This window comes from Hippocampus guttulatus, chromosome 7 (assembly GCF_054856545.1).
Source record: "Hippocampus guttulatus isolate MCC_2025c chromosome 7, RoL_Hgut_1.0, whole genome shotgun sequence".
NCBI classification, from domain to species: domain Eukaryota; kingdom Metazoa; phylum Chordata; class Actinopteri; order Syngnathiformes; family Syngnathidae; genus Hippocampus; species Hippocampus guttulatus.
In genome coordinates this window covers 22,753,173-22,780,156 of record NC_141267.1, presented here as the reverse complement: position 1 = coordinate 22,780,156, position 26,984 = coordinate 22,753,173, and the positions used below count along the sequence as shown (strand labels likewise).

The 26,984-nt window shown below is 47.0% G+C and overlaps 2 protein-coding genes across 8 annotated transcripts in view; both read right to left on the bottom strand.

Annotated features, from left to right (window-relative positions):
• Nucleotides 1-2,473, bottom strand: part of gmds (GDP-mannose 4,6-dehydratase) — a 56,136-nt gene extending 53,663 nt beyond the window's left edge. Inside the window, exon 1 of the mRNA XM_086115427.1 lies at nucleotides 2,260-2,473. Coding sequence (XP_085971553.1) covers nucleotides 2,260-2,358 — 99 coding nt within the window. The 5' untranslated portion in view covers nucleotides 2,359-2,473. The remainder of the gene's footprint in view (nucleotides 1-2,259) is intronic.
• A 2,851-nt stretch (nucleotides 2,474-5,324) lies between these two features.
• Nucleotides 5,325-26,833, bottom strand: mylk4b (myosin light chain kinase family, member 4b). Of its 7 annotated transcripts, none has more exons than XM_086116195.1 (17): nucleotides 25,961-26,833; nucleotides 25,765-25,877; nucleotides 25,463-25,632; nucleotides 24,825-24,928; nucleotides 21,798-22,029; nucleotides 12,657-12,729; nucleotides 11,939-12,263; nucleotides 11,629-11,858; nucleotides 11,101-11,206; nucleotides 10,430-10,523; nucleotides 9,944-10,053; nucleotides 9,706-9,847; nucleotides 8,969-9,039; nucleotides 8,758-8,886; nucleotides 8,437-8,668; nucleotides 7,467-7,515; nucleotides 5,325-7,342 (listed from the first exon to the last, which is right to left on the bottom strand). In XM_086116195.1, the coding sequence occupies exons 4-16, from the start codon at nucleotides 24,887-24,889 to the stop codon at nucleotides 7,471-7,473; spliced, it is 1,854 nt and encodes a 617-aa protein (XP_085972321.1). In that variant the 5' UTR covers nucleotides 24,890-24,928; nucleotides 25,463-25,632; nucleotides 25,765-25,877; nucleotides 25,961-26,833; the 3' UTR covers nucleotides 5,325-7,342; nucleotides 7,467-7,470. The 7 variants fall into 7 exon arrangements, with proteins under 7 accessions (XP_085972321.1, XP_085972320.1, XP_085972319.1 ...); XM_086116194.1 differs by having other exon boundaries at nucleotides 24,825-25,632; nucleotides 25,961-26,059; nucleotides 26,708-26,813; XM_086116193.1 differs by having other exon boundaries at nucleotides 24,825-25,877.
• Between the last annotated feature and the right edge of the window lie 151 nt (nucleotides 26,834-26,984).

Sequence of the window (26,984 nt, the reverse complement as noted above, 5' to 3'; positions counted from 1 at the left end):
CTGTAAACTTGTCATATTGAGTGCGTAAAAGACTGCCGGTCCAAGCGTTTAGTCTGCTAACAACTAATAGAAGCAGACGGAGAGATGACGTGTCCCGCGGTGCAAAATTCAAAGTGAGAGATTTCGTTTCAACAACTACATTCCAGACACCGACACATCAAGCTCCTGTTTTAAGCAACGATTAAAAAAAAAAAGAAAAATGGGGGGGAATAAATCACAATACATAACTGGAAGTTTGGCACCCCCTGCTGGTAAATGAAGAAACTTTGTGGAATCTGGATCTGGAATTATCACTTCAGAAAACGTCCTGCGGTGGAAATAAATGCGGATTCATTCAAGAGGTGAATATGATGAAGTTCCATAGTGTGCCTCTTATACATAGAAAGATTTAAAAAAATAGAGAAATGTGTTTTGCTCTCTCGCTGTACAAAGCTTCCCTCCTCGGGCCCCCGTTAAACTGCAAGTGAACTCTGTCGGGCTCATTAACATGTACGCTAAACTCAACACAGCCAAACCAAGGTCTAAAAGAAGAAAATCAGGCTTGTACGGGGTGCAAAGAAAACTCCTTACTCTATGTGAGCCATCTCACTAAGAACAACCGAGAGATTAAAACATTTCCTTCAACTTGGTGAACAGGCGACACCTGGGCTAAGACAAATAAGGCTGCAAGGCGGGTCATGACGCGAATAGGGAAAATGTATTGACTTTGGCACTAAACTTTATCGCTTTATGACTACTATTCCCGGAACTTGTCAGACTGCATTCATCTGCTGCAAACCGGGAACACATCAAGGGACTTTATGGAATGCCGACAAAAGAGGAACGGGGCCTTGCAGGATCGTATGGCGGCGGACCATAGCAAGAGAGGCAAAGTCAAATCAAGTACAAGTTTATTGTCAAATGCGCTGTATCACCATACAGCACAGATGAAATTTCTTCCCTCTCAACCAGACAAGACGACAAAAGGAGCCGCTGCGGGCGCCTGCGCCGCCTGACAAACCAAAAAGCAAAAGTAGTCAACCGTAACCGTCAGACAGCGAGGATGAGCCTGTACTTTTGGTAACCCCCCCTCCCACGATCATAATTCGGCCACAAGCCCTCCCGGTTCCGCGCCGCTGCCTTGGCCCCCAGGTGGTCTCTCGTAACTCACACCCTCTCACCCCATTACTTCACGCTGACAGCCGAGTCAAAGGTATTCCCACAAAGCAGCATGCCGCCTTCAAATTTATGAGCAATAGTTAGTCAAGCAATTTATGAGCACTGTGACCTCATGGCCCAGCAAGTAACTTCTTCAGATGGTCCAGCCAGAAGAATGGAGTCGCTGTGCAACAATATTATCTTGACTGGTTGAAGAAACGCCAGTTCACATTGTTCTTGTTTTTGCGGTTTGTCACATCTGAAAAGGATTTTCCCAGACCTCCAAAAGTTATCCGAGAGGGCCGTCCGTCCGTCCGTCTTTGTGTGCTTATCCGGGGTCAGGTTACGCGGGCGGCAGTCCGAACTCCCGCTTCCGCCACCATTTCAGCAGATCCCAAGGTGTTGAAGTTCCAAGGCCAGCCGATAGACAGTCGCCCCGGTGTGTCCCGAGTCATTCCTGGGTTCCTCCTCTGGTGGGACATGCCCGGAACACATCAGCAGAGAGCCGTTGGTGAGGCATCCAAAACTGGAGCCCAAGCCGCCTCATGTGGCTCCTCTCGATGCGGAGGATCAGCGGATGACCCGACTTTCCGGCCTCTGCCTGGGAACGAGCCCAGCCACCCTCGGGACACTTGCGTCCGTGATCTTGTTCTCTCAGTCAAGACTCATAGCTCGTGACCATCGATGAGTGTGAGAATGCAAAGAATAATAACAATAATAACAAATCATTAAAATACTGTAATAATAATGATTGGTCACACCTCTTCCCAATGGCACAGTCGCCGCACATTTGACATTTCAGACGACCAAACTGCAAATGTTCCGATTATGTCGAAGGAATAAGATGATGAAGCTGACAAGTGACCAAGGTTTACAGGCTGCGAGTATCGCGCTTTAAAAACTTGCACATAGACCCGTTTTGAGTTTTGCACAGACCGAGTGGCACCAAACTCTCCAACTATTCGAGAGGAACCGTTATAGTGGCAGAAGCATTGGGGGATGGACACATGTGATTCTCCGCTAATGTAAAAGGAGATCTCATGAAAATCGACATTTGCGGTTTTCACTTGACTAAACCCCTCACGGTGTCGTCGGGGCGGCGAGAAGGAGGGTTTGCGTTACCTGTCCGGTGATGCCGGTGATGAGAGCCACTTTCTTTTCCTTCTCGATGTCTCCCACGACACCGATGCCAACGGCCGCAGGTTCGGAACCCCGAGACATTGTTATCCGGGGGGGTTCGGCTCACTACAACCAAACGCCACTAAATGTTTGTTTAGTTTGCACCGCTTCACCTCAAGACTTCCTGCACCGCAAGCAGGCAAACTGGCGCGGTGACGTCACAGCTACGTATCAGGAAGAGGCCGTGAAATAGCCACTGGGCGCAGAGCAGGAGAAGGTTGACATCAAGAGGGGCGAGGGTATTTCCACGGTGGGGCTTCCATCCAACAGCGCCACATTCAGGAGTGGAGGAAATTTACATACAAATCAATGTGTTTTGTTTTTGTTTTTTCAAGCCAACGGTCCATTTTCGCATCCGATATTTCAAATATGTAACATTAGTAATATAATGTGTCAATATACTGGATATAAATACGCGCTTTACATCTCTCGCTTCTTTTCAACTGCATGTGGGATTCCCATCATTCCAGTGTGAAATGAACACAACCTTTATCTTTTGTTTGCCACCTATTTTTTGGAAATGTGTCCAAAGCCGTTATCGATGCACATAGACACCAAGGTTCTTGGCCATGATCTTTGCACCTAAACTGGGCAAGGCTTCAAGCAACGACCAGAGTCCGGCCACAAGGTTGCAAAAAAATGAAAGTACTTTCATTTCAAATACTCAAGGGGAGGGTGAAGCAGTGGCAGAACGATCATAAAATGTGGTGTGGACATGTAAGTTTACAACGGGGATAACAAAGAGCCTTATGTGCTCCATTTTAGTTCCGCAAAAGATTACATTTCATATTTTATCAACAAAGGTGTTTGAATAATAATCAGTTAGAGCACAGGTGTCAAAGTCGAGGCCCTGGGGCCAGATCTGGCCCGCCACATCATTTTATGTGACCTGCGGAAGCAATTCAAGCATATCAACTTCCATCATGCTTGCTAAAGTCTGAACCAAAATTTCAAAATATCACATCTAATATCATAATTTCATCTGTGCTGTACGTTTTACATACAGTACATTTGACAATAAAGTTTATCCAATCCAATCCAATCCAATAATTACAATGTTGGAACAACCCATTATTCTTGACTCGTGATGTCAAAACCAGTTATCCATCTATTTGTTGTTTGCTGTGTATGTAATATGTGGAGGTGGTTCAACATTTATATGGTTTCACAAAATTCACCGTCATAACAGCCCTCCAAGGGAAACCGTAACTACAAAGTGGCCCGCGACAAAAATGAGTTTGACACTCCTGAGTTAGAGGGATAATTAGTGATAACATCTGCTCTAATCACGAATTCTTTCTCCCGTTTGAAACTCGAATAGGGCACAGCATGGTTGGACGGGCTTTTTCATTACAATTAAAAGTAAATATTTTGATACTAGCCTTTCAAGATTGTCGTGTGGAGTCTCCATGTTCCCCCCCGTGCCTGCATGGGTTTTCTCCGAGTACTCTGGTCTCCTTCCACGTTCCAAAACTATGCGTGACAGGTTAATGGTCCTGAATTGTCCTTTGTTGTGATTGTGAGCGCGACTGGTTGTTCGACTATGTGTGTGACCTGCAATTAGCTGGCAACCGGTTCAGGGTTGCCTACTGGGCATGCTGGGATAGGCTCCAGCATGCCCTTTGACCCTTGTGAGGAGATGCGGATCAGAAAATGGATGGATGGATCATGAGACAACAAGGTATGCTACATCTTCTTTTTACCTTCCTCTGGACCTTTCTTCTTCTCGTCATTGGATTAGAGTTGAAGTGCATCACTGTGTATTCGAAGACGTTTATTTGAGTCTGACGGTATAAACTGTCATGGTGAAACTTATCTGGGTAAAGAGGGGCGTATTTTTCTTGGTATGAGCAGGACTGATTGACACCGCAGTTTCATACTGTACGTGTATTTTTAAAGTTCTAAGTTACTTACTTTTATATATGGCAGCATGTGATTTATCGTCAAGCAGGTGCCAGATTTGGTTTCACTGCAGAAGAGTCCAAGTGGAGAGCCCGTGTGCCTTTTCACATCTTCTCTTGATTGATGGGCTGGTGACGCCACCGGAGCTCACTCTCAAATATTATTTTCGTAATGTTATTTGGATGCACTTGTACTATAAAACGACTCTGCTTCCCTCGTTTTGGGTTGCTCAGTGGGAGCGGAACCATTATCGTTGGAAAGCATACAGATCCTACTAAACCAGGGGTGTCCAAAGTTGGTCCTCAAGGGCCGCTGTCCTGCCTGTTTTGCAGCTCTCCCAGGAGCAACACAACTGATTTAAATAATCAGGATTCTTCTAATGCTGCCTCAGAGCTGGCTGACGATCTGATCATCTGAATCAGGTGTGTTGCAGCCGGGAGAGATGGAAAACAGACAGGACAGTGGCCCTCCAGGCCCGGAGCTGGACACGCCTGTACTAAACTGAAAGAAGTGTCATTCCGCCCCTGTCGTACAACAACCGCGCCAACAGCGACGCCTTGTGGATTGATTTTTGTAATACAGTCCGAACTTTTGGCGCCGCTGTTGTTTTAGCTAATTTTTAAATGAACGTGTACTCGTTTCCATATAAAATTTGATATTGATGTTTTTCTTTCAAATTGTGTAGAAAGATCATTTCCGGTTCAGAGTCACGTAAGGATCAGAGAGAGAGATCGCATTTGATGTGGACTTTCCACTCATCGGTGATCTCCCAAGAGAGTATGTGGGCCGTCTTGTGTCTTTTCATCGTGTTTCCTCGATTGCGAGTTGGCGGGGCGTCGATAGAGCTGTGCCCGGTGACGGTGCACCCACAGGCAGCCGTGAACGTGCGACAGCCCGGTCCTTCTTGGGAGATTTTCCCACCTCCCAGTGGTGACGAGGGGAGTCCGCCGTAATCGCAGCTCTTATGATGCAGACACTTCGTCACCACTCGCGACAACAAACGACGCTTCAGAGTTCCAAAGAGTGCTTCCAAATGTCGCAGTTTGCTGTTCGTTTGTGAGGAAACGGCCCCTTGCGTCGATTTCCGTATATCAATCCACAACACGACACATCAGTGTACTTTATTTGTGCTTTCATTTATACAGTTTCTATTTTCATTCATATAATTACACAAAACAATTGTTGTAACATGAAACAACCAACTACCATTCCCAATGTCAAAGCTTTTCAGTTCACAGTGGAACCGCAAACAGTTGTGACATACAGTCCCCTCACATAAAGATGCAATGGTCAAGAATGTCCACAAGCCAAGCAAAACATGATAACAGAAAGAGAAATGACTGAGGAGGTGGGATGTCCACCCCCCCCCCCCCCCCCAATAAGAAACGTGAATCAAAAGATCGAATAACAAGAATGAAGGGCAGCCGCTGCCTTTCCACTGATTGCATTCCGGTCAAGACTGTTGACGATCCTGCCCAAAATCTACGCGGCGCACAATCTCGAGGTTGGACTCCTCCATTTTAACCAACCTCTCACTAAATGTGCAGAAATGAGAGAAACCAGGCGCTTCAAGTACAACCTGGTGTCGAAACCAGTAAATAAACCGACATCAAAATCAACAGCAGTCAGCAACATGAAACATTCATAGGTAGTATCGTGTAGTCTGTGTTACGCCTTCATGGAAGGTGAGAATGGGGGCTACCTACTCCAGACTGTCAAAGCAAAAGGGCATCCAGCGGCATGAAAGATAAATGGCAAGAAAAGTAGCGTGCGTGTGCGATGAGTATGGCGGGGGATCGGGAGCGCGCTGACATCTAGAGATTTTTGTGCAATACGTGTAATGTACAAAATGACGTGTTCAACGAGATCGATGTGTTCTAAGTTATTCACAAAATAACTCATAAGACTTGAACATAAAAGAAAGTAACATGTCTTCTCCAAAATATAAATGTTGATTACAGTAAGTAATAAGTTATTTTGTAACTAAGGGTTGGAGAGGAAAAAAAGTGCCACGCATGCAAAAAGACAGTAAATCATTTTTCTATCGAACGTGGTGGAATCTAAAACAATCTGTCATCGTCCGTCCGCGTTCATTTTGTCGCTCCAATTAAAATCCCGAATTATACATCCAGTGTGACCCTCCGACGCGAAACCGATCGGAAGTCGGGCGGCCATGTTTCGAGCCGGAGCCCCAAAAGCGTTGGCCGCGTGAAAATGATCCATTATCCCAGTTGTGATTCAAACACCAGAAAAAGATGTCACGATCAGTCCCGGCTTGGAATTGGTCTGATTTTCCTTCCCTTAATCTCTCGAAAAATTGTGCGGCGACATCTTCATGACCCAAAGTCCAAAAATCAACCAACCTAAGCGGCTGCTGCTATGCATCCCAAAAAAAAAAAAAGTCTGGTGCCAACACAAAGTTTTTGGGGTTTCCTTCAGCCTCAGATTTCATTTCAAAAGTTGTCATTACACGTGTGGACCAACAAGAGGCCGTAATGCAATCCCTGGTGGAGTAAACAAATGCTGGGCAAACGCTGAAAGTTTTTTTTAGAACCAAAAGTGATTTTTTTTTTAAACAAGATCTTGTTTGTATATGGGTACGAAAATTTGGCATGATCAAGTCATGTTATGGAAAAAAAAGTGGTGTTGATTACATCTACAGTATTTCTGGGAATTACACACAGCCGTTGCTAAGGAGTCCATTTTTTGGGAGTACTTTAACGTGACAACATGATAAGATGTCCACCGTGATCACCGCTGTCCCTGGAAGGGTTATATTGACATTTCTTTACCAAATACGATGCGTTCCTGACAATAAAATCCATTTGAGCGCTCCGTTTTGGGCTGCAGGGTCCCCATGTCATATCAGTACGGTATTTCGACTTCGCTTTTATCTTCTTACACTTTGTACCTCGAATGATAAATTGACCCATTTCTTGTTCCGGCCTCAATGAAGTCGACTGCAGATCGGCTGTCCGAGCAGCTGTACCAAGCTAATGCGGTGGAAGCTCAGCAGAGAGTCGATATTCCGTAGCCATACAGGTACAGCAGACATTGGTCCAGTCAGTGATGGGCTCCGGGGCCCGACATTGTCCGAAGGCCTGCTGGCGGCCTCGCAGAGTTTCTGCAGAGGAAAGTGACTTCCTTTTTATTTATTTTTTGTTAGGAGACGGCACCTTCAAAAAGGAATGAAAACAAAGCGACTGTTGTCAGTTGTCGTCATGTGCAGAGCAAGAAATGGACCTCACCTCTCTAGGACTCTGGCGAGGGCGGTGCTGTGGGCTGACATTTGTCTTTCTGCAATGAGACGGGGGGGGGGGGGGGGGTGCATTGAATTAGAATTCCGCAACATACAACTGTACAGGGGCGGCCCGGTAGTCCAGTGGTTAGCACGTCGGCTTCACAGTGCAGAGGTACCGGGTTCGATTCCAGCTCCGGCCTCCCTGTGTGGAGTTTGCATGTTCTCCCCGGGCCTGCGTGGGTTTTCTCCGGGTGCTCCGGTTTCCTCCCACATTCCAAAAACATGCATGGCAGGCTGATTGGACGCTCTAAATTGTCCCTCGGTGTGAGTGTGGGCGTGGATGGTTGTTCGTCTCTGTGTGCCCTGCGATTGCTGGCAACTGATTCAGGGTGTCCCCCGCCTACTGCCCGAAGACGGCTGGGATAGGCTCCAGCACCCCCCGCGACCCGTGTGAGGATCAAGCGGTTCGGAAAATGGATGGATGGATACAACTGTACAGTATACGCTATGTGTGTCTTTACGGTGGTCGAGGTTGCCTGCGCCCAGGCGACCCAACTATTTGTAACCCAACGCTAGCAATCAAATGTCAATGGGCCAAGATTTGATTGCGTTACTATCACTTCCGTCACAAAATTCATGCCTTCGTCACATCTCGGCCGGATTACTGTAAGGCGCTTTACTTCGGGGTCAGCCAATCCTCCATGAAGCCTCTCCAGTTGGTCCAGAATGCTGCCACTCACCTCTTGACTGGTAATTGATCCATGTACAGCACTTTGTCGACTACGGTCGTTGCTTTCAAGTGCTCGAGAGACACAGTTGAGTTGAGACTTGGTTGTCTGCTTGGGCGTAGTTTGGGGAATTTGGCAGCCAGCAAACAGCCTCCATCGGATGTTTCGGCACTAAATTGGCGTGTGTGTGTGTGTGCAACTGGTGCATCTGCCCAAAATGTCCACCTAAACCATCTAATTGACTCTTACCTTCACATGTAACTGATAGTGCAGCCTTTGGTCTGCCAGCCAGGGGTGTCTGAGAGCTTCCGTCGCGCTCATCCTCCAGCTTTTGCTCTTGACCAGCAAACGCGTGATGAAGTCTTTGGCCTCTTCAGAAACGTCTGTGAACTCTTCCTCCTCAAAGTTCCACTGACAGGCCAGGATGTTGTTGAGAGTCTCGTTGTCATCATCCCCGAGGAAAGGAGACAAGCCACTGAGTCTGGATGCAACGAGGAGACAAAAGAAAGCCAGAGCGAATTAGCTTGGAAGAAGGAGCCCTCCGAAGAAATGTAGGCGGTGAGCACTCACAGCATGTAAGTGATGACGCCGAGGCTCCACATGTCTGTCGGGAAGGAAACAAACTCATAGTTGATGACTTCTGGGGCCAAAAACTCGGGCGTTCCGAAGTTGACCTTCAGCTTCTCTCGAGGTTTATACCTGTTGGGGGCATGCGATGTTTTAAACCTTTTGATTTAAAAAAAAAAAATAAATGTCACGAATCAGTCTAGAAAGATCTTACCTCCGGGCGAGACCAAAATCGATTATTTTGATCTTGTTTGTTGCTCTGCTGACACAAAGAATGTTCTCTGGCTGAAAAACAAGAGGGAACATGAAACATATACTGTCGAAATGACTCCAGACAAAAAAGAAAAAACACTTGTCCCACCCCCGCAAAGATCAGAAAATGGATGGATAAATATTCATGTAGGAGGCTGGACTGTTTCCGAATTGTCTATGTCGATGTTTAAAGAATGATTCCTTTGTTGTGTGTTCACAAACACCCCCAGAGAATTTAGTTTGTGATTTCCTCGCTGGATTTTCTCTTTTAGTGCATTATTTTCGATTTTCTTAGTGCCGTTGAAGCCGTCATTCATTTACGTTTTCGTGAGACGGCCTTTGAACGCCTCTCGAGCCCAAGGCGAAAGAGAAGGCACATTGTCGGAGAGAGACGCGTCTGTATTTGTTTGAGAGTTTGAAAGAATGAATAAAGTGTTCATTTAAAAATTCTGTTTCGGTGCATTATTTTCGATTTTCTTTGTTCCATCGAAGCGATCATTAGTTTACGTTTTTCTGAGGCGGTCTTTGAACGCCTCTCCATCCGAACGCGGAAGAGAAGGCTATCGCTTTGTTCGCTATGTGCCTCACTTGTGAGATTCGAAAAAATTATAACGGCATGCTATGACGAGTTTGTCGCCAAATAACCAACGCGGCCTCATGACGTTTTCAAAGAAGTAACAAATGATTCCAAATAGTTACCTTGAGGTCGAGATGTAGTATGTACATTCGGTGCATGTATTGCAGTCCCTCGCAAATTTGCCGGATAAACAGCACTGTGTCAAACTCAGTCAGGTTGCAGTTCTCGTCGATGATGCGGTCGAACAGTTCGCCCCCCTCGACACTGAAGCGCACGCACAGAGAAGAACAAAGCGCGGTTTGCATCGGGGAGGGGGGGGGGGGGGTGACGCGTGAGAGCCATCGCGCAGCGCCGACTTACTACTCCATGACCAGGATGATGTCGTGACGAGACTCGAAGGCCGCGTAGAGCTGGATGAGGTTGCAGTGATTGAGCTGGTTCATCACCTGGATCTCGTTCCTCACCACGTCCTGGAGGGAGGGGGGGGGGGGGGATAAGCTCAGTCAAATATGCATTTTCCGAATTTCGAAGGACAACACACAAAGACTGTCAGTCTTGAAAGTGACTTAAAAAAAAAAAAAGAAAAAGTAAGCGACACGTTGCTTTAAGTTGTTGAACAGATAGTGCTTATGAGCGGGGTGTCTGAAATGTCAGAGAAAATGTCTCCTCAAATTCAAGCAATTCAGTATTTGGAGCTCATACTGTGTAGCGGAAGCTGCAAGTTGAACATCATCGCTTTTGTCAATTTCAAAATATAGATATCTTTTTTAATGTGAAAACAATTTGAACCGCCTTAAGAAATATGTACGCAATAGCGGTATGTATGCAGTACTTTGTGTACTGCACCTTTTCCTTCTGGCTCCTGGCCTTAATGATCTTGGCGGCCAACGTTAGGCCAGATGAGTTCTCGATGCACTTGTGGACCTGGCCAAAACGTCCCCTGGTGGGAGAGAGAGTAGACCGTTAGATAGGTCAGGGGTCACCAACCTCTTTTGTGTCACAGACCAGTCGAGACAAGTACTGCACATGCTGTTCGTGGACCGGCAACCCCCCCCCCCCCCCATCAATTTTAAATAGGCAGTTTTAAAGCATTGGAACTGACCAAAAAAAAAAAAAGCTTGAGGATATTTTTTTCCTTCCTTTCAAACAGTTTGATTCAGTAGGATGACAAATGTAGAATATTGTAAAATCAACATTTCTAAACTGAACTATGAAGGGAAATACATTAGTTCTCCTGGAATGTAAACATGGTGAACAAGTCATGTAAAAAAAAAATAATAATAATAATAACTAATAGGTGCGATGTACTCTGAATTCCAATTGTGTCAGCAATTTGAGAAATGCGCCTTTGCATGAAACTCATCATCTCGGGTTTGAAAGGGAAGATTGAGGGCTGGTCTGTCACCGAGCCACACAAGCGCGCAGTCACGTGTCCATGCGGGGCCAATGAAAAGGGCCATTATTTTTTTTGGGGGGGGGGGGGGCAAAATCTAATTCTGGCGTCTGGCATCGCTCACCCTCCCAGGACCTCGTCTCTGTTGATGGAGTAGTAGGCCGCTATTTGATGAGGTTTGGGAGTGACGATGCGATGATCGAAAGGTGCCGATGGCGGAGGACTGCAGTCTGAAAAGATTACAATTAAAATGAGGAGATTATAACAAAGTCTGAGGAATGCAAATCAGGCGGCACAATGCAAATGATTCAACCACATCATTAGCTGCTTAGTCAGAGTGTCAATTTATGAAAAAAGAGAGAGAGTTTTTTTCCCGTTTTGTTTTTCCGGGACTTAACCTCCGAGTGAACACGTAGCTGGACAAACGCGACCCAAATACAAAGTCTGGATTGTTTTCACTGTTTGACTCTCCAGCCTTAGTGAAGGTCCCTGATCAACTTTCTAGTTCTCGATGTGATCACCATCACGTTGCTAAAAGAACAAATCCTTTGGCGGCCCGTGACTTTTGGACGGACGCATATCACCACGCGACAATTTTTTGAAGAAACCCAGTGAAACTCAGCACGAAACGCGGGACTTGTCCGCTTCTCACCGATGAGGAATTCCTTCACATCAGACCGCTGGTTGTTTCCCTGTTCAGCCTCCGCGCGGACCGCATCCGAGTCGGCGTGTTTGGCGGTCTCCGTCTCCAACACAACTCCGTCGGCATTCGGATCTTGACCGCCTTCCACTCGACTCTTTTTAAGATCGTCCGTCGCCAGTCGCTCTTCGGTGACGCGGCGTTTGCCGCAGGCGTCCGCGTCGACACCGACGTCGTCGGAGCTGCAAACGCAAGCCGACGTCACTTCTTCATAGCCGTTGTTTGTGGAAGCCGTGACGAAAAATGACACGTCGATAAATACCTCTCAGTTTTAACGATAGGAGTCGTCTTGGCAGTCTGGGAAGAAATGTCTGCTTCTGAGTTACTCCCTTCATCTCGCTCATCGTCGCTCTTCTCTGGATTGAAATCTGCTGAATTGATCTCAAATTCCACCTCTTCGTCAGGGCCCGAGTCGTCAAAGACCTCTTCACTCTCCTTATTGGAATCGTTCAGAATCAAGGTGGACGACTCGAGATGTCTTCCGTTTTCCCTGTCCTCGGCCTTGTTGTTTCCATGAGAATGGTCGATGTTCTTCTGGTTGAGTTTCGCCACCTGCTCTGGCAGAACCGATCCCGTCAGTGTGTCTTCTGTAGAGAGAGACAAAGGCAAATCACATCTTGGTGCAGTTTGATGTCATTTTGAGACAAGCTTCTTTTTTTAGTATTGTATGGAATGCGTTGGTTCCTGTTGCTAAATCCAACTTCTTACATTTTAGGCAGCTGCCTAAAGTCTAGCCTCTCCTTTTGTTACGAGCACTCGGAGATACAGATACAGTCCTTTGTGAAATCTCGGCTAGATTACTGGAACGCACTTGATTTTGTAATCAGTCTCCAGTCGGTCCACAACTCACAATTTTAACAATCGTAAAAATAATCATTTTAGTGCTATAGCACTTTAAAAAAGAAGAAAAAACTGTCACCGTTCCCATCAGCAACTTGACTGGGATGTCTCAAAATGCCGCTTGTGAATGATGAGCCTACCTGAAGTTTCCAGGGACCTCCTCTTCTTCTGGGCTTTCAGGTTCAGTTTTCCTTTATCCTTGTCGTCTTTTCCCTTTTGGAAGGCAGAAACCACAATTCAGCGTGAGCGACCTTGATGCTCTCCATCGCCTCAAACTCGGTCCTCCGATCAACATCTAAGTTTCTATTTTTCAGAAATGTCTGCCACCCGGCACAAACATGTGATATGTCGTAAATATCCAAACTATGGCACGGGGGCCATTTGTGGCCCACCATCAATTTTCAGGGGGCCGCAATATGACCCCAAAAACAAATGAATAAATATGGCGTAAAAATTTGACATGGGCGGCAAGATATGTTAAAATGTTGAAGGTTATCAGAAAAATAGGTGCCATGACTACTAATCCATCCATCCATCCATCCCTTTTCTGATCCGCTTCTCCTCAGGAGGGTCACGGGCATGCCGCAGCCGATCCCGGCCATCTTCGGGCAGTAGGGAGGGGACGCCCTGAGCTGGTCGCCAGCCAATCACAGGGCACACATAGACGAACAACCATTTGCGCTCACAATCACAACTGGGGACAATGTAGAGCGTTCAGTCAGCCTGCCAGGCATGTTTTTGGAATATGGGAGGAAACCGGAGTACCCGGTGCACGGGCATGAGGAGAACATGCAAAGTCCACCCAAGAAGGCCAGTCCTGGAATCGAATCCTCATTAAATGTGGTGTGTTGGACGAGGGAGACGAGGGGGGAAAAAAATCGACCGGCCTTATAACATTTGCCTGCTGCTCCTGTCGTTTCACATCACAAGAAATCCTGCTGTGCGTCATCAATATTCTTAAAGAGCGCAGTCGGACACCGCCGGTTCCGCTAGCCAGTGCTGATAACGACATTTTTAGGCTCAGATAAGAAGTCTGAGTTGAATCATTTACACCCTGCCAGACAAGTGGGGAAACTACTTAACATTACAAACTATCAGAGTGACCAATCGGGGAACGATACCACTAAATATAGATGTGCAAGGAGCCGTGTTGCTCGGCAAACATTCCAAACATTTTACTTCAAAGTCAAAGCTCCCCATCACAACGCCGTGGATTCTTTTCGTTCCAACAAAAGCAGCCTCAATTCCCATATTTTGGTCCACGGGTTAGAACGCTGAATCCCAAATGAGGTAGTGAGGCCCCAAAACAAACATAAGTCGCTAGAGTAACGGAATGGTTGGGTCCTGAACACATGAAAGAAATGCAAAGTGAACATAAACCCAGTCGGGCCCTCAGGTCTGCAAACTTCGGGGCCAGGAGTTCAAAGCAAAGATGGTGAAGCAGCACCTGGCCGTTATGCTGCACACAAATGGAATAGGCAGTGTAAATGCTTTAAAATCTGCACTTTTTGCCCATACCTTTGCCCTAACATCCATTTCTGAAATCTTGCGAGATAATTAATGGATACAAGGAGGAGGAAAAAAGTTTCATTGTAGTCTAATTACCGTAACGAGGGTTGCAAGTAACAAGGGTGAAAATCGATGCTAATGCTCGCTAACAAAAACAAATAAATAATCCATGCCAGTTGTTTTTGTTGCAATGTTACCTGCTATAAAAAATGCGGTGTGATATTTTGAAGGGCACTCTCAGACATTCAGACAAAATATTTGCATTGACTGCAGCGCAAATGCCCCCTCGCGATAAAACGAGGCTGAGGCTCACCTTGGGTTTGAATGGGCTCGCGGGCTTTTTAAAGAGAAGCCTCATCAGCCGGGAGCTCTTCACCACGTCACCGATGAAGCCGATCACCTGCTGGGTGCCCCCCGCCACTTTTTCCAGCGCGTCCAGCCTGCGGCCCTGACTCTCCATTTGCTCACCGACCCTCTCCGCCGCCCCCAACAACTGCCCGCACACGAACGCGACTTGGGAGCGGTCGCCCACTCCGGCGTCAGCATCACGGGGAGCCTCCTCGCTCATCGACGCCCGGCTTCGCTCCATCCCTCTCACGTCGCGGGACAAACTGTCCAGCCGGGTCAGGACGGCCTGCTGCATGCCGAGCAAATTCTCCATCTGGCAGGCCAACGAGTCGATGCGGCTCTCGATGCGGCGCAGCGAAGCGACGTCGTGGCAGGAGGAAGCGCAAGTAGCCGGGCACTTGTCTAATCCATTGAGCGAGAGCTTTCTGCCACCGGGCTTCTGACCGTGAAGCGGCTTGGGATCATACATTCTGGCTAAAGAGTTGACCAAGCTGGAGCTCATGACTGATTTGTGTTTGACCTCTTCCCAGGAAGAAAACAGAAGCACTCATCGATGAGCTCCTGTCAGTCATTCAGGCCATAAAAAATGAGTGGACACTTCTCAGCAAGAAAAGGCAATGGAGGAAGAAAAATGAGCTGCCCCACAAAACGACCGTTCGGCGTTGACTTTTAACGAGCGCCACTGGCTTGCCTCCAAATGAAGGTGCGGCCCCCTGCGGACGTCAGGGAGTGGGTGGCCAGTGATAGCTGGAGTGGCCACTCGGGGATCGATGGGGGCGAGGGGTGGGGGCTTACGGTGGGGGGGACCGGGGGCGGGGGTTGCTGGAGATGATTGCTCCCTGGCATTTGAGATGCCTCAAAGCCCTTCGCTTAGGTGTTAGAATCTCGGGAATCCGGGACTGACACGCGAGCGCACTGTACTGCAAGTCCAACAAACAAACAGGAGCGCCGCAAAACAACACCTCCGTGTGAACACAACTCGATGGAACTCTGAATCCGCCGCACATTCAAAGTTCATGAACAGAAAAGGCCATCAGGGGGCGCAAGTGAGTACCAGATGGCAAAACCTCCATCGGCAACTCGGACCGTTTCTCAGCCAAAACGTTTCCTTCCATCATCCAAATTCTCAAGGAGGAAAGTCGTGTATCGTATTGTGACGACGAGTTTTTGGAAACACTCATTTCTTTTGAAATGTTGTCTTTAGAATGGGCATACAAAACAAACCTCGGATGGACACAAAAGAGCAAGAGTTAGCTTCGATTAATTGACGGGCCGACAGATTTTCAGCTCAATGGCCGTGCAAAGTAAACACAAGGGGAAAACGGGGAATGCGAAACGTGGGAAGCCAACCGCCGCCGCGACCTTGCCGACGAACAAAATGTAGCTTAGCAACACCACCGATCGACTCGTACATCGTTGTATGACTTTGCACCGTCTGCAAATGCGTCTGGTAAACTGAAGCAAATGCGGCTGTCTGCCAAGGCTGAAATTGTCTCTCACTTTCGAAAGGGAGTCACCCAGGAGAAGCTCAGCCCATTTCGACAATCATCCGTCATGACAACAAAATCTTGGCAGAGTTTGAGGCCGACCGATTGAAAGATGATCGTAAGCGGCTTCGTGGCGCGGCACATCCTGAACCCGAGAAGAGGCACTTTTCATTTGCTGAGAGATGAAATATACCGTATGTTTGTTTCTTTCTTTCCTCAAAGGGACATTCCACGTCGTCTATCGTAGGATGGGCAACTGGCAGCCAGCATGCCGCCCTCGCCGACACTCTGAGTGGGCCTTCAATTAATTTAAAAAAAAACAAACGGATTTTCGCAATTTGTTTGTTTATTTCTGGAATTATTTTTCTGCGACATAATGGAGATGTGCCAGGTACGTGGTCATGGAAAGAAAGTCACACTTGCTTATCTCTCTGGCTGCTCCTGCTTTTATTTTATCAGTATAAAGCAATGTGTCACCACCGACCGAGGACAGCCGGTATCGCCGCGGCTCAGCGGCCTTGATAAGCGTGCGGCTTTTTCCACCGCGGACACTGAAAATTTCCTTTAATACATCCGAGGTGCGACATCAGTAAAGTGAGTGAACGTGCGTATCGTGTAAGTAGAGCATGAGTGCGTGGGTGTAATTAGTCGCTGCCTGTGAATAAATTGCATAAGGTGCTCAAGTATGCGTCGGGACTTTAAAATAGACCGCCGCAGACCAACTTCCCCAAGTTCGAGAGTTTGTTGCTAGCTGTCACTGTTGTGTAACTGCATGACAACGGGGCCTGATTGAAGGAGGATTGTGGATCAATGATGACCTTGCCGCGCCACAAAACCCTACTTTTAATCTTCTATCTCTACCTGAATTAGCTTTGTAATGGGGTACGCATCCGAAGTTGTCCTTCAAGGTTGTGTGGAGTACTGCTTTGCTACCACCAGATGTCAGTAAAAACTAAAATACTTGACATGCTGCTGATGTCCAATTGGACACATGATACAAAAGACTGCCGAAAGAGCGCACGCACGCACACGCACACACACACACACTCACACACGCACCGGCACGAACATAAGTTAAGTCAAGTTAGTTTTATTGTCAAATATGCTCTATGTGCAACATACAGCACAGATGAAATGACTTTCCTCTCTCAACCAGAGTGCAAACATGTAGTGCAGTGAAACCCACACAGCTAAAAATAATGGCAGCGACCTGAACTGCGTAAAATACATACAGAGATAAATATATAAATAAATAGGTTTCGCGTGCTCACATAGCAGTCGCGGCTTGCCCTGTTAACATAATTCGATGCAGTGGCGTCAATGGGACGGCATGCTCACAAAACAAAAGGAAGTAGACAGTAGCGGGCCACGAATGCCATTATTTTATTCCCATAATCAGAATCAAAATCATCTTTACTGCCTAAGTATGTAAAAAACAAACAAGACAACTGCTCAACGAAATAATGTGCGGTCATCAATTCACGCATTCGTGGAAGCTCGATAAGTGTTTTTATGAACAGATTAGATGGGCAACAACAGCGAAACGGCCCGAGCGTTCAAGCTGCCGTCAATCGAACTCACTGGCGTAAAAACAATCAGTACTAATCATTCATAAATCTGATAGCACCTTCTAGTGGAGAATGTGAGAATAATAATTTTCAGTCTCATTGTATGTAATGGATTAAAAAGTTATACAAGTGACATCATGTGAGTGACTAGACGCGACAGAATTTCACAGAAAGGAATCAAATGAGCGGCAAACACCGACTGGGATCTTATTTGAGTTTATACGTTTGAATGACAGGAAGATGAATCGGTCTGTCACCTCGGAATATTACTGAATGGGTGGTAGTGAGTGACACTATATTTCGGACGAGGAACTGTATGTGCTGGCTACTTGTACAGGACATACTGTAGGTCCAAATTATCCCGGCATCTTAAGTTTCTTGACATGTCAAAGTCCCTCCACCCCCCCCCCCCATCCCCACTCTCACGAGGATATTTTTTGATCTGCTGACAGGTCCGACTGATTAAAATTCATTAGGCTCTCTCGAAGAACTGGATGAGCTCGTTTAATTCTTGGTATCAAATGATCAATACGTATTAATAAGTATTTAATAGATCCAAAGCACGGTTGAATTGCGATGTGTTCTGAGGCCTTGCTTGTGAATGTTTTCAGGATGCATCAGCATTGAGGTGGTAATGAGTTATTCCAATATTTAAACCACCGAAAACGGACAAGAGTCAACAACCCACGGGAGTCAAGTGCAAAGAGTGCATTCCCAGAGAGAAGAGCCTGTCTTCCTCTTGCTCCCTTTCCCAGCAGCTCCATCCACATCAACCTTCTAACGACATCCACCGCGGTCCGCTTCCACCTACCAGAGACTATGTATCACCTAACACCCCCGACACTTTCCTCCACCCGTTCCACCCTGCGTAAATCCACTTCTTCACATCCTTACCACACTCATGGTTGATCTGGAGTGTTGAGCTGAAGCATTTCAAGTCCTCCACCCTCACCATTTCGTCTCCTTGTAGCCTCACTGTTCCTCTCCACCCCTCTAACAATCTATTCCGTCTTCCGCTAATCTTCATTTCTCTCCTCTCCGGCGCATGCCTCCACCTTTCTAAATGTTCCTCCGGCCGCTTGCTGCTTTCACTGCGGATCGAAATGTCATCTGCAAACATCATGCTCCGTGGGGGTCCCAGTCTTCACCCCTCTGTCAGCCTATCCATCACTATTGCAAAGAGAAAGGGGCTTAGAGCAGATCCCTGATACAGCCTCTCTCCAGGTACTCTTCAGTGAATGTGCCGCTACATGAACAACGCAGGCCTGAACTCATCTTCATGGGTGACAATGCTCCAGCACATTGAGGTCGCATCATCAGGGAACGGCTGTTGGAGACCGCCGTACCTTCAATAGAATGGCCTGCACTTTCTCCACACCCGAATCCTATTGTGGGAAACAGCCAAGTCACTGTGGAGACCCTCAAAACTCTGCACACCAGAACCTCAATGACCCGAGAGCTGTCCTTCAAGAAGAGCGGGATGCCGTGCCTCAGCAGACACAAGACGTCGACTTTTGAGCAGCATGCGACGTCATTGTGAAGCTGGATGCTTGAGGGCACATGATGGGTTGAAATTTTTGGTTGTGGTGAGGAAATCATCAGTGCATCCTTCTATTTAAATATCCTACATTCATGATATGATATCACTGTATCGTGAACCTGTTACATTTTCCATAAAATTCACCTGAAAGCCAAATATTCCCAACTTTTGATGAGAAGTGCATATATATATATATATATACAGTACATATATTTATATGTAAATATATATATATATATACATATGTATACATATATATATATTTTTTTTTAAACTAGTACATTTGTCCAACTTTACACTAGCATGCTGAAAGAAAAGTCCAAAGTGCAACAATATCTCTTCCACTGACTGTATTGAGTGTACACAAAACACATTTTCTAATGTTTCTGTTGCTTTTTTGGGGAGGGGGGGGTATTTTTACTGAACAAGCTGCAGGCCAGCAGCATCAGTGTGTATGTTGGTGTTTGAAAGTTGAAAAGGTTGCCAAGAATGAAGCAGCACAACGCCACAATGTTTATATTTCACATTTAGAACTTTTTTTTCTCTTTGTAATAATTAGTGGGGGGGGGGGGTTTAATGCTTTGAGCGCTCAAGATGTCGTCTTGGCAGAAGATCATGTGATGCATTTTATCACCTCTGAGCTGGTTGTGACAGGCCTGCAGTGGATCTCACATTTGAGACCTCCTTGTAAGTCTTTAGCCAGCTCGGTGCAACGATACACCATGTTTAATGCAAGAACCTCATGCTTGTGGCGGGCAGGTTTTGCCAGTGAACGCAGATGACACCGTAGAAACGGATCCGTTTCTTTTACCTGTATGTCAGCTGTGGGGGTCCTCCGATTCTTTTTGATGGCAAATAATTTCCACAGCCGTCGCCACGTGAGCAAAGTGGCCACCAGGCACACGCTTCCTAATAGCCATAAATCTTTATCCCTTAGGAAGGTCTCCATGATGGAATGCTTCCAGTTCCTGGACCCGCCGTCCTACATCGACTGCAGAACTCTCGGCTGTCTGCCCTGAGCTGCAGGCGGCGGACAATAAATTGCTAACATGAGGCTTGAATGCAGGCCTCCAGGAGCAACAAAAGTGTCTGGATTCCGAATGTGTCTTGCGCACAACGGACTCGGTCAAGAACAAGAGGTAGCCCACCCACCTACCTCTCGTTCCCACCCACCCAACTACCCACTCACCCTCTCGCCGGCTTCCTCACTACCTCCCACTGTCCAGCCTAAAAGGAGAAGGCGCTGTCTGTGAGATGGGAATGGGACAGGTGGTGTTCAGTTCAGGGTGTCAAGCAAATCAGATGCCTGCTATCCTTTAACGTCAGACGCAGCACTTTATACTTGCATGCCTGCTCCAAAATATATTTATCAAGCAGTGGTTCTGACCCTCCTTTCCCACAGTAAGGGCAAATGGAACATATACAGTCAAACAGCCTCCACCCTCCACGTAATAAGTAACCGAATGTGTGTGCGTGTGTGCGTGTGTGTGTACAAATGCAAAAAATGTTATTCCTTCTTTTCCTCAATGTATCAGCATCAACCCAGAACAATGAGTCCTTTTGAGGATATATTCTAATTAATATCTCAGAACAACCTAAGAGGAAAACATGTGTTTAAAAGAGATGAAACGTAATGTTTCCTCAGTAATCGCCGTGTTTGAAATCACGTGTATCAAATGTGCCTGTGATTTGTAGTGCGTGCACACGTGTGCGTGTGCTCGTGGGTTTCAGTGGGGCACCCTTTAAAACATTTTTTCAGTCCTACGGCGCCCCCAAGTGGACTTTTTTCATTCGTGCAGGGCTTTTGTGCTCCCAGGTGTCGAGTGCCAGAAGGAGACGGCCGGAAAGTAATCCAATGTCCGCACAGGTATTTCAAGCGATCAGAAAAGCTTTACTTGTCGCTCAGAAACAATACAAGCCATCGTAAATGGAAATATCAACGATATCCCTGCGAGCGTGAACGCAGGAGTTGCCCTAGTAACCCGGTAGCAGCTGTTTACGGCATGTCCAACTACTGTCGTAAAGTCCAGTGCATGTAGTCGTTACAGCAGAGGGGTCCAAACTTTTTCGTTCGAGGGTCGCATACAGAAAAACGGAAGGATGAAAGGGACACTTTAAAATGTGTCAAATTTTTGAGCCAGTCAAGGAAGCACTTTGATATTGTTTGTATTGTTCTTTTGATTTCTGTTAAAGGTGTTAAGACAAATAGTGGAGGATCTTTCCACGTTTCTGGAGTGGCCAACAGCTCTGCACTTAACAGCAGCCGAATCAGATCTCCACATTCAGACCCCCCCAAAAAAAGAAACTGTAGTTACCTGAGGATTATTCATGCGATGTCTTCATAAATCAGCCATAGAGCAGCACAAAGTGGAAGAAACTATTTTTGCCACTAATATTGAATTATCCTTACTCACGACAGTGTTTTGAAGATAAATTGTGTCGATTTTTGAATCATCAATGGTTTATTTTTATCTTCGAATATAGCGAAACAGGACACCCTGCCTACTACTGCCTAACTTCACCTTTTTTAACTAATCTTGTGGCCCGTATCAAATGTCATTTTTAGTATTATGTATTTTTTGAGGGGGTCATGTCGCGGTCCGATGAAAAATGGATGGTGGGCAAGAAGTGGCCCCCGGGCCGTGTTTTAGACACCACCACCTTACAGTGTATGACGAAGGCTATCTTTCCCTTTCTCAGGCTTGAGCTCCCCTGCTGATGTAGGAGCTGGTCCTATGTCCCTCTGCCATACCTGCCTTCCATTAAGGATTTAAAAAAAAAAAACAGCAACCAACAAGCAAGCTGTGTTACGCGGTGCTTGTTGCCTACCTCCAATTCCATGTGTTTCAGTTCCCAGAAGCAGCGCATGGTCCCCACCTTCTCCAGGTGTTTGTAGAAGGCCAGCCGGCCAAAACGAAGGCTGTTGCTGCGGTTGCGGATGGCCTTCAGCCCTTCCATCTTCTCAACGATGGGGGACATGGGTATCGGCGGAGGGACTGCTGTCGGCAGTATTTTGCCATTCTTCATTGCAGACTCGTGACACGTTCTCTTCGTTTCTGACCTGCGATAATAGCAACAAACTGCGTTTCAAAACATCCACCGCGAAGGACTTCAGAAGTGACGCAGTCATCATATTTCTGCAATCTTCTCTGACTAAGCACGATGCCAAACGGAACTTTTTCCAGACTGTTTTTGTGGGTCTTTCTACATTCGGGCAATAGATCCAAGATTTGTGATTTATTTGAATTAGATGGGTTAGAAAAGCGAACATGAAGCCATTGTCTTGCATGATCTGATCGATATTTAATACGGGAGTTGCTACGAAGAAAGAAAAATGGCATTTTAGTATGCGTGTCAATATCCCGATGAGAATGAGTTGATCAAAGATCACTGACCGTAGATATGTAAAATGGCATTCTTCCGCTCAGTGCCACCGTGTCAAAGGATTACTGGCAAATCCTTCTTTGTCATCTCCACGCCGTCCTTTTGCCAAATGCTTTGAGCCATTCCACCGACGGGGAGCAGCATCACATCTAAACGGGATGACCGATGAGATATCGAAATCCTCCCTGACGCCCGCATGAGACAGCTGGCTTTGTGCTCTACCTGCGTTGAGCCACTTTGGGTGAGGGGGGACCGGGGGGGGGGGTGTCATATAAGCTTACCGAAGATATTTTTACCTCGAGAATGTCCATGTCCTGCCTGTGCTTTACAATTAGACCGTCTGTAGTTTGACAACAGTGAGCGTGCGTGTGACTGAGTGACTGATGCGGACTGTCTGGACCAAAGCAGGGCTGTCCTCGAGCTCCGGGGGGGGATTTCTTGGGCTAGGATTTCAACTCTAAAAGCAAAAGGGTGCAGGCCCGAAGTGGACAGCTGGGAGTGCGCCGACAGACGGCTCTTTAACGTGGATGATTTACAACGCGGCTTCCAAAAAGGTGAAGACATCGTGGAAGTAAACACAAAAATACAATTTTGTTTGTGTACCATTTTGCTGGATTCCTTTCCATTGCCAGCGCACAGCATATTCGACACACACACACTCACGCACACGCACACACACTCTATCCGAGCCGCTTTATATTCAGGAGGGCGGCGGGTGTTTGCCGGAGCCTCTCCCAGCTGTCTTTGGGCAGCGGGGAGGGGTACACCCCTCAGCTGGCTGCCGGCCAATTGCAGGGCACACATACGTAAACGACCATTCACACTCATAATCACACCATTTGAGAGTGTTCAATTAGTCCGCCATGCGTGTTTTTGGAAGGTGGAAGGAAACCGAAGTACCCGGAGAAAACCCTCACAGGCACGGCGAGAATATGCAAACACCGCACATGGAAGGTCGAAGCCAGAATTCAACCCTGCACCTCTGCACTGTGAGGCGGACGCGCTAACCAGTTAGCATCGGGCTGCTATATTTTTTATTTAGATATAAATCATAACTTCAATCAACTTGTGAATTCAAATCCACGACGCATTTTGCTTGGCATTAAAACTTCAGCTACACACTGAAGATATGTCATATCCTAGAAGATACAAATAAATCATTTAGGATTAAAAGAACAACTCAATTTCTACTCAAAACGCTCTCGGGAATTCAATTTTAGAGGGAAAAATAGCTTCTTCCAATCCGCGCTTTTTTTGAAAAAGAGTCACGTGAGGTGTCTGAAAACGCGAGAAAGCCGCTCAGTTAGCAACACTGCGCCGAAGGGGTACGTCTGGGTCCGCCCTCCCTCCCTCCCCTTTTTTTTTTTTTTTCACCCAGAGGCGTCTGCTGTCCTTGTTTTGAAGTCGCATGGAAACAGCGAGCAAAGCCCGTAAACCATCGGAATGCGGCCGAGGTGTTGAAGCGCATGCGCGCACGGATAGAATAGGAGACGGCATCATCGCTCAATTTGTTTGGTGCCACTCAGATCGGACGAGGAAAATAAACGCAGAAGAGAGGGCCGACATCTCGAAGCGTTGCGTGCGACAGCACATCTTTGTGAACGAGCATTCAAAAGCCACCCAATTAATTGCCGCAAAAATAAACACGCCGCCCGGGCTGATATGATGAGACCGAGTTATTGAGAGAATGTCTTAACTTGTCGTCGGGCCCCCGAATTAGACGGCCCCTCGACTTCAGCTCGCAGCCAATTAAGCGCCGCTCAGCATGTTGTCGCCATTTCTCTCCGCAGAATTCATGGCACAAAGCCCGACCGCGGCCGTTTCCCCCCCACCCTGAAAGCGCACGGTGACCCCATGCAAGCTTTTGAGAAATGACCGAAACTTGTCGTCCATCCGGCATGTACACAGACGCACTTGCACTCGCGCATTTGTGCCTCGGCTGACATTTTCAGCGCCCGCAGCCGCTCCGGTCCTTCACACTGTCGCAACTCGGCAAGATAGTGTAACTGTAGAACTTCCACTCGATCACTCTGCTTTTCCCTGTCGTCAAGAACAAATCCAAGGTCTTATTTTAGGAAGCAGCAGATCAATCTCGATTATTTTTTTCTTTTTTTTCTTTCTGGCATTCGATTTCCGACCAACTTTTCATTTTTGTTCCCGTACAATAATTCCCATCAGATAAATACTCAATGTCAACAAAAGCAAGCGAGTAAAATTCTTACGCTACTTGATGAGTAGGTGTCAATAATGTAAAAGGTGCGCCGAGTGGCTTATGCGTTGCACCTCGCAGCGCGTGTCACGAATCTCTCAGGCATAAAGGTGTGAGAATTCAAGACGCCGTCATTGTGCCTGTGTACTTTTGTACTGCGTTTCTGCACAAGCCATGCTCAGATATTTCCACTGAGAACGCCCAAAATAAACCGCGGCTTCAACGCACTCGCATCCTTTTTGCGCCGATTAAAACGGACTCACCCGTCATAGCTGGGAACGTCGGCAATGACCAAAATCTTCTTCTCGTTTCTTCCCGTGCTTCTCATGGGTCCGACGGAGGCTCTCAGGCCGGCTTTGCTGTCGTGCTGTGAAAAAAAAAAAAAAAAAAAAGTTTTCCTTCGCCTGCTGGAGTTCGAACTTCGGGCCTTTGTTCCGGTGTGTCAGCGTATCCCAAAGTCGATCGTGGCACTGCAGAGGGAGCCACAGAGGGCCCGGGATAAGCACCGGGGGAGGGGGGGAGGGGGGCATGCGATTGGGGCGGTGAGAGGGATGCAAGGGGGTGGGGGTTGGTGGAGACTGGGTGCTGTGTCTGTGTATGGCAGATGAGAGGACGCGGGGCAGGTGAAGGCGGAGTGGGGTGGGGGTGTGGGGGGGGCAGTCTGCTCATGGATCTGAGGGCCACAAGCAGGCAGAGAGTGGAGGAAGTGTTCCAGGGAATGTGCCTTATTATAAAGGAGCGTGTGGAATGCCGCTGCACTGCGCCATGTGTCCCTGCAACTGCACGCACACACACCACAGACGGACCGAGAGGGGCAGTGTGATCGATAGACGCTTTGCTTTGCCTCGCTTGTTTTTTTTTTTTTTAGAAGCCGGCATTGAGTTGTGAAGTTTATCCCCACCTTCCTTCTCACACGTCATCTCACTGCCGTGGCCTCTTGGGACTCTAATGTGACTTTTGGAATAGCCAAGAACTTGCTCCCAAAATAGCAGCAAAATCCAGAGATGATCCTCATAAATTCCTCGCTTCACGCGACGGCAAAGGACTGTTGACTGAATAGGCACCGGTCAACTATAGACACGCAGGCACAATAAACAGGATTAAAGAAAATAATTGCGACATTGATTAACTGGCAAACAAAAATATGAAATAGACCAAATTTGAAAAGAAGTCCGAGTGTGTCTGACAGTGACTCCATCTTACCAAACATCGATAGAAGTTAAAACCGCTTTGCTCTCAGATTGGATCACTGAAGACTCGTAGGTGTCAAAGTCAAGGACCAGAGACCTTTTTTTTTTTCCGCATCTCCTTCTAATCTGCAAGATTTGTCTGTATGTTTACTTCCAAAATGAAACTCATTGGAAACTGTCGGGGTCAAAGGATTTGTTGAATTCCTCACCAGCGTCTGTTTTCCTGCTCAAAGTCACTGGCGCCCTCCCTCCTCGGTGGCCTTCTGTCCTCACAACGTCTTCCATGTGCTAATTGGCTCCAACGGACCCTGTTGCCGTTGGGTTTAAAAGCGCTTTATATCCGCCCCACAGCGTCGCCCTGGGCCAAATGTTCATGTTCCACACTTGCTATATTTAGCTTCTCCACACTGAGATTTGGGCCTGCAGAGACCTTTAGGGGGGCAGGTGCTGAAAGTTCATGGAAAGACATCGAACCCTAACCCTGCAGTTCACGGAACGTTTGTATGGAGCTACGGAAGAAGACCGCAGCTGTGTAGATGGACACACGGTGAGGCGGCATCGAAGAGGCATACCAGCTGACCACACCGGTCGCTTCTCTCAGCGGTAGTGATGGGCAAAGTGAAGCCTCATGAACAAATGAGACATTACCTGTCACGTATCTGGTTCATTACCGGATGGTTCTTTCATATTTGCTCTTTAAGGCCCCCTACTGCACAGTGAGCTGTATTGTAGTTTGAATATGAGACGATAGCTTGTCATGTCGCTTCACTTCAAATTCCGACTGTGTCTTGATGTTTTAGTCAACTAATCCGAACACTCTGTACACATAACACTGCAACTAAAACTGAATGACTCAATCTCAAGTGTTTATCCATGGACAACTGAACTAATTTTGTGACTGACTATATATGAACTTTCTCTCTCTAGGTCTATAGATGAATGAATGGGATAACTACCTGAACGACAAACGAACTGAATTTAATAGTGCGGCGTCTTCAATGACGAGGCAGACACACGCGTTTTCTATTGTATACTTTTGACTGTGAATTCCACCATCAGCAACGAGGGGAAGGAGCCTGAACTTCAACATTCTCCAAACATAACACGCATGCGCAGTCGATGGCAATGCAAGGTACGGGAAGTCAATGCATCCAAAACACATACAAACACTGTATACTGTAGCGGTTAATACACCACAAATAGCTAAATCAAGATTGATCACTCGCAAAACAA

Bases quoted from the DNA above. Each gene is read 5' to 3' on its own strand.
- mylk4b (XM_086116192.1), bottom strand. From the start codon at position 14,875: ATGAGCTCCAGCTTGGTCAACTCTTTAGCCAGAATGTATGATCCCAAG. The intron at 10,524-11,100 runs GTGAGCGATGCC...CTCTCCCACCAG, and splicing joins AGAGACGAGGTCCTGGGAGG to GGGACGTTTTGGCCAGGTCC. The intron at 10,054-10,429 runs GTGCAGTACACA...CCCTCCCTCCAG, and splicing joins CCAGGAGCCAGAAGGAAAAG to GACGTGGTGAGGAACGAGAT.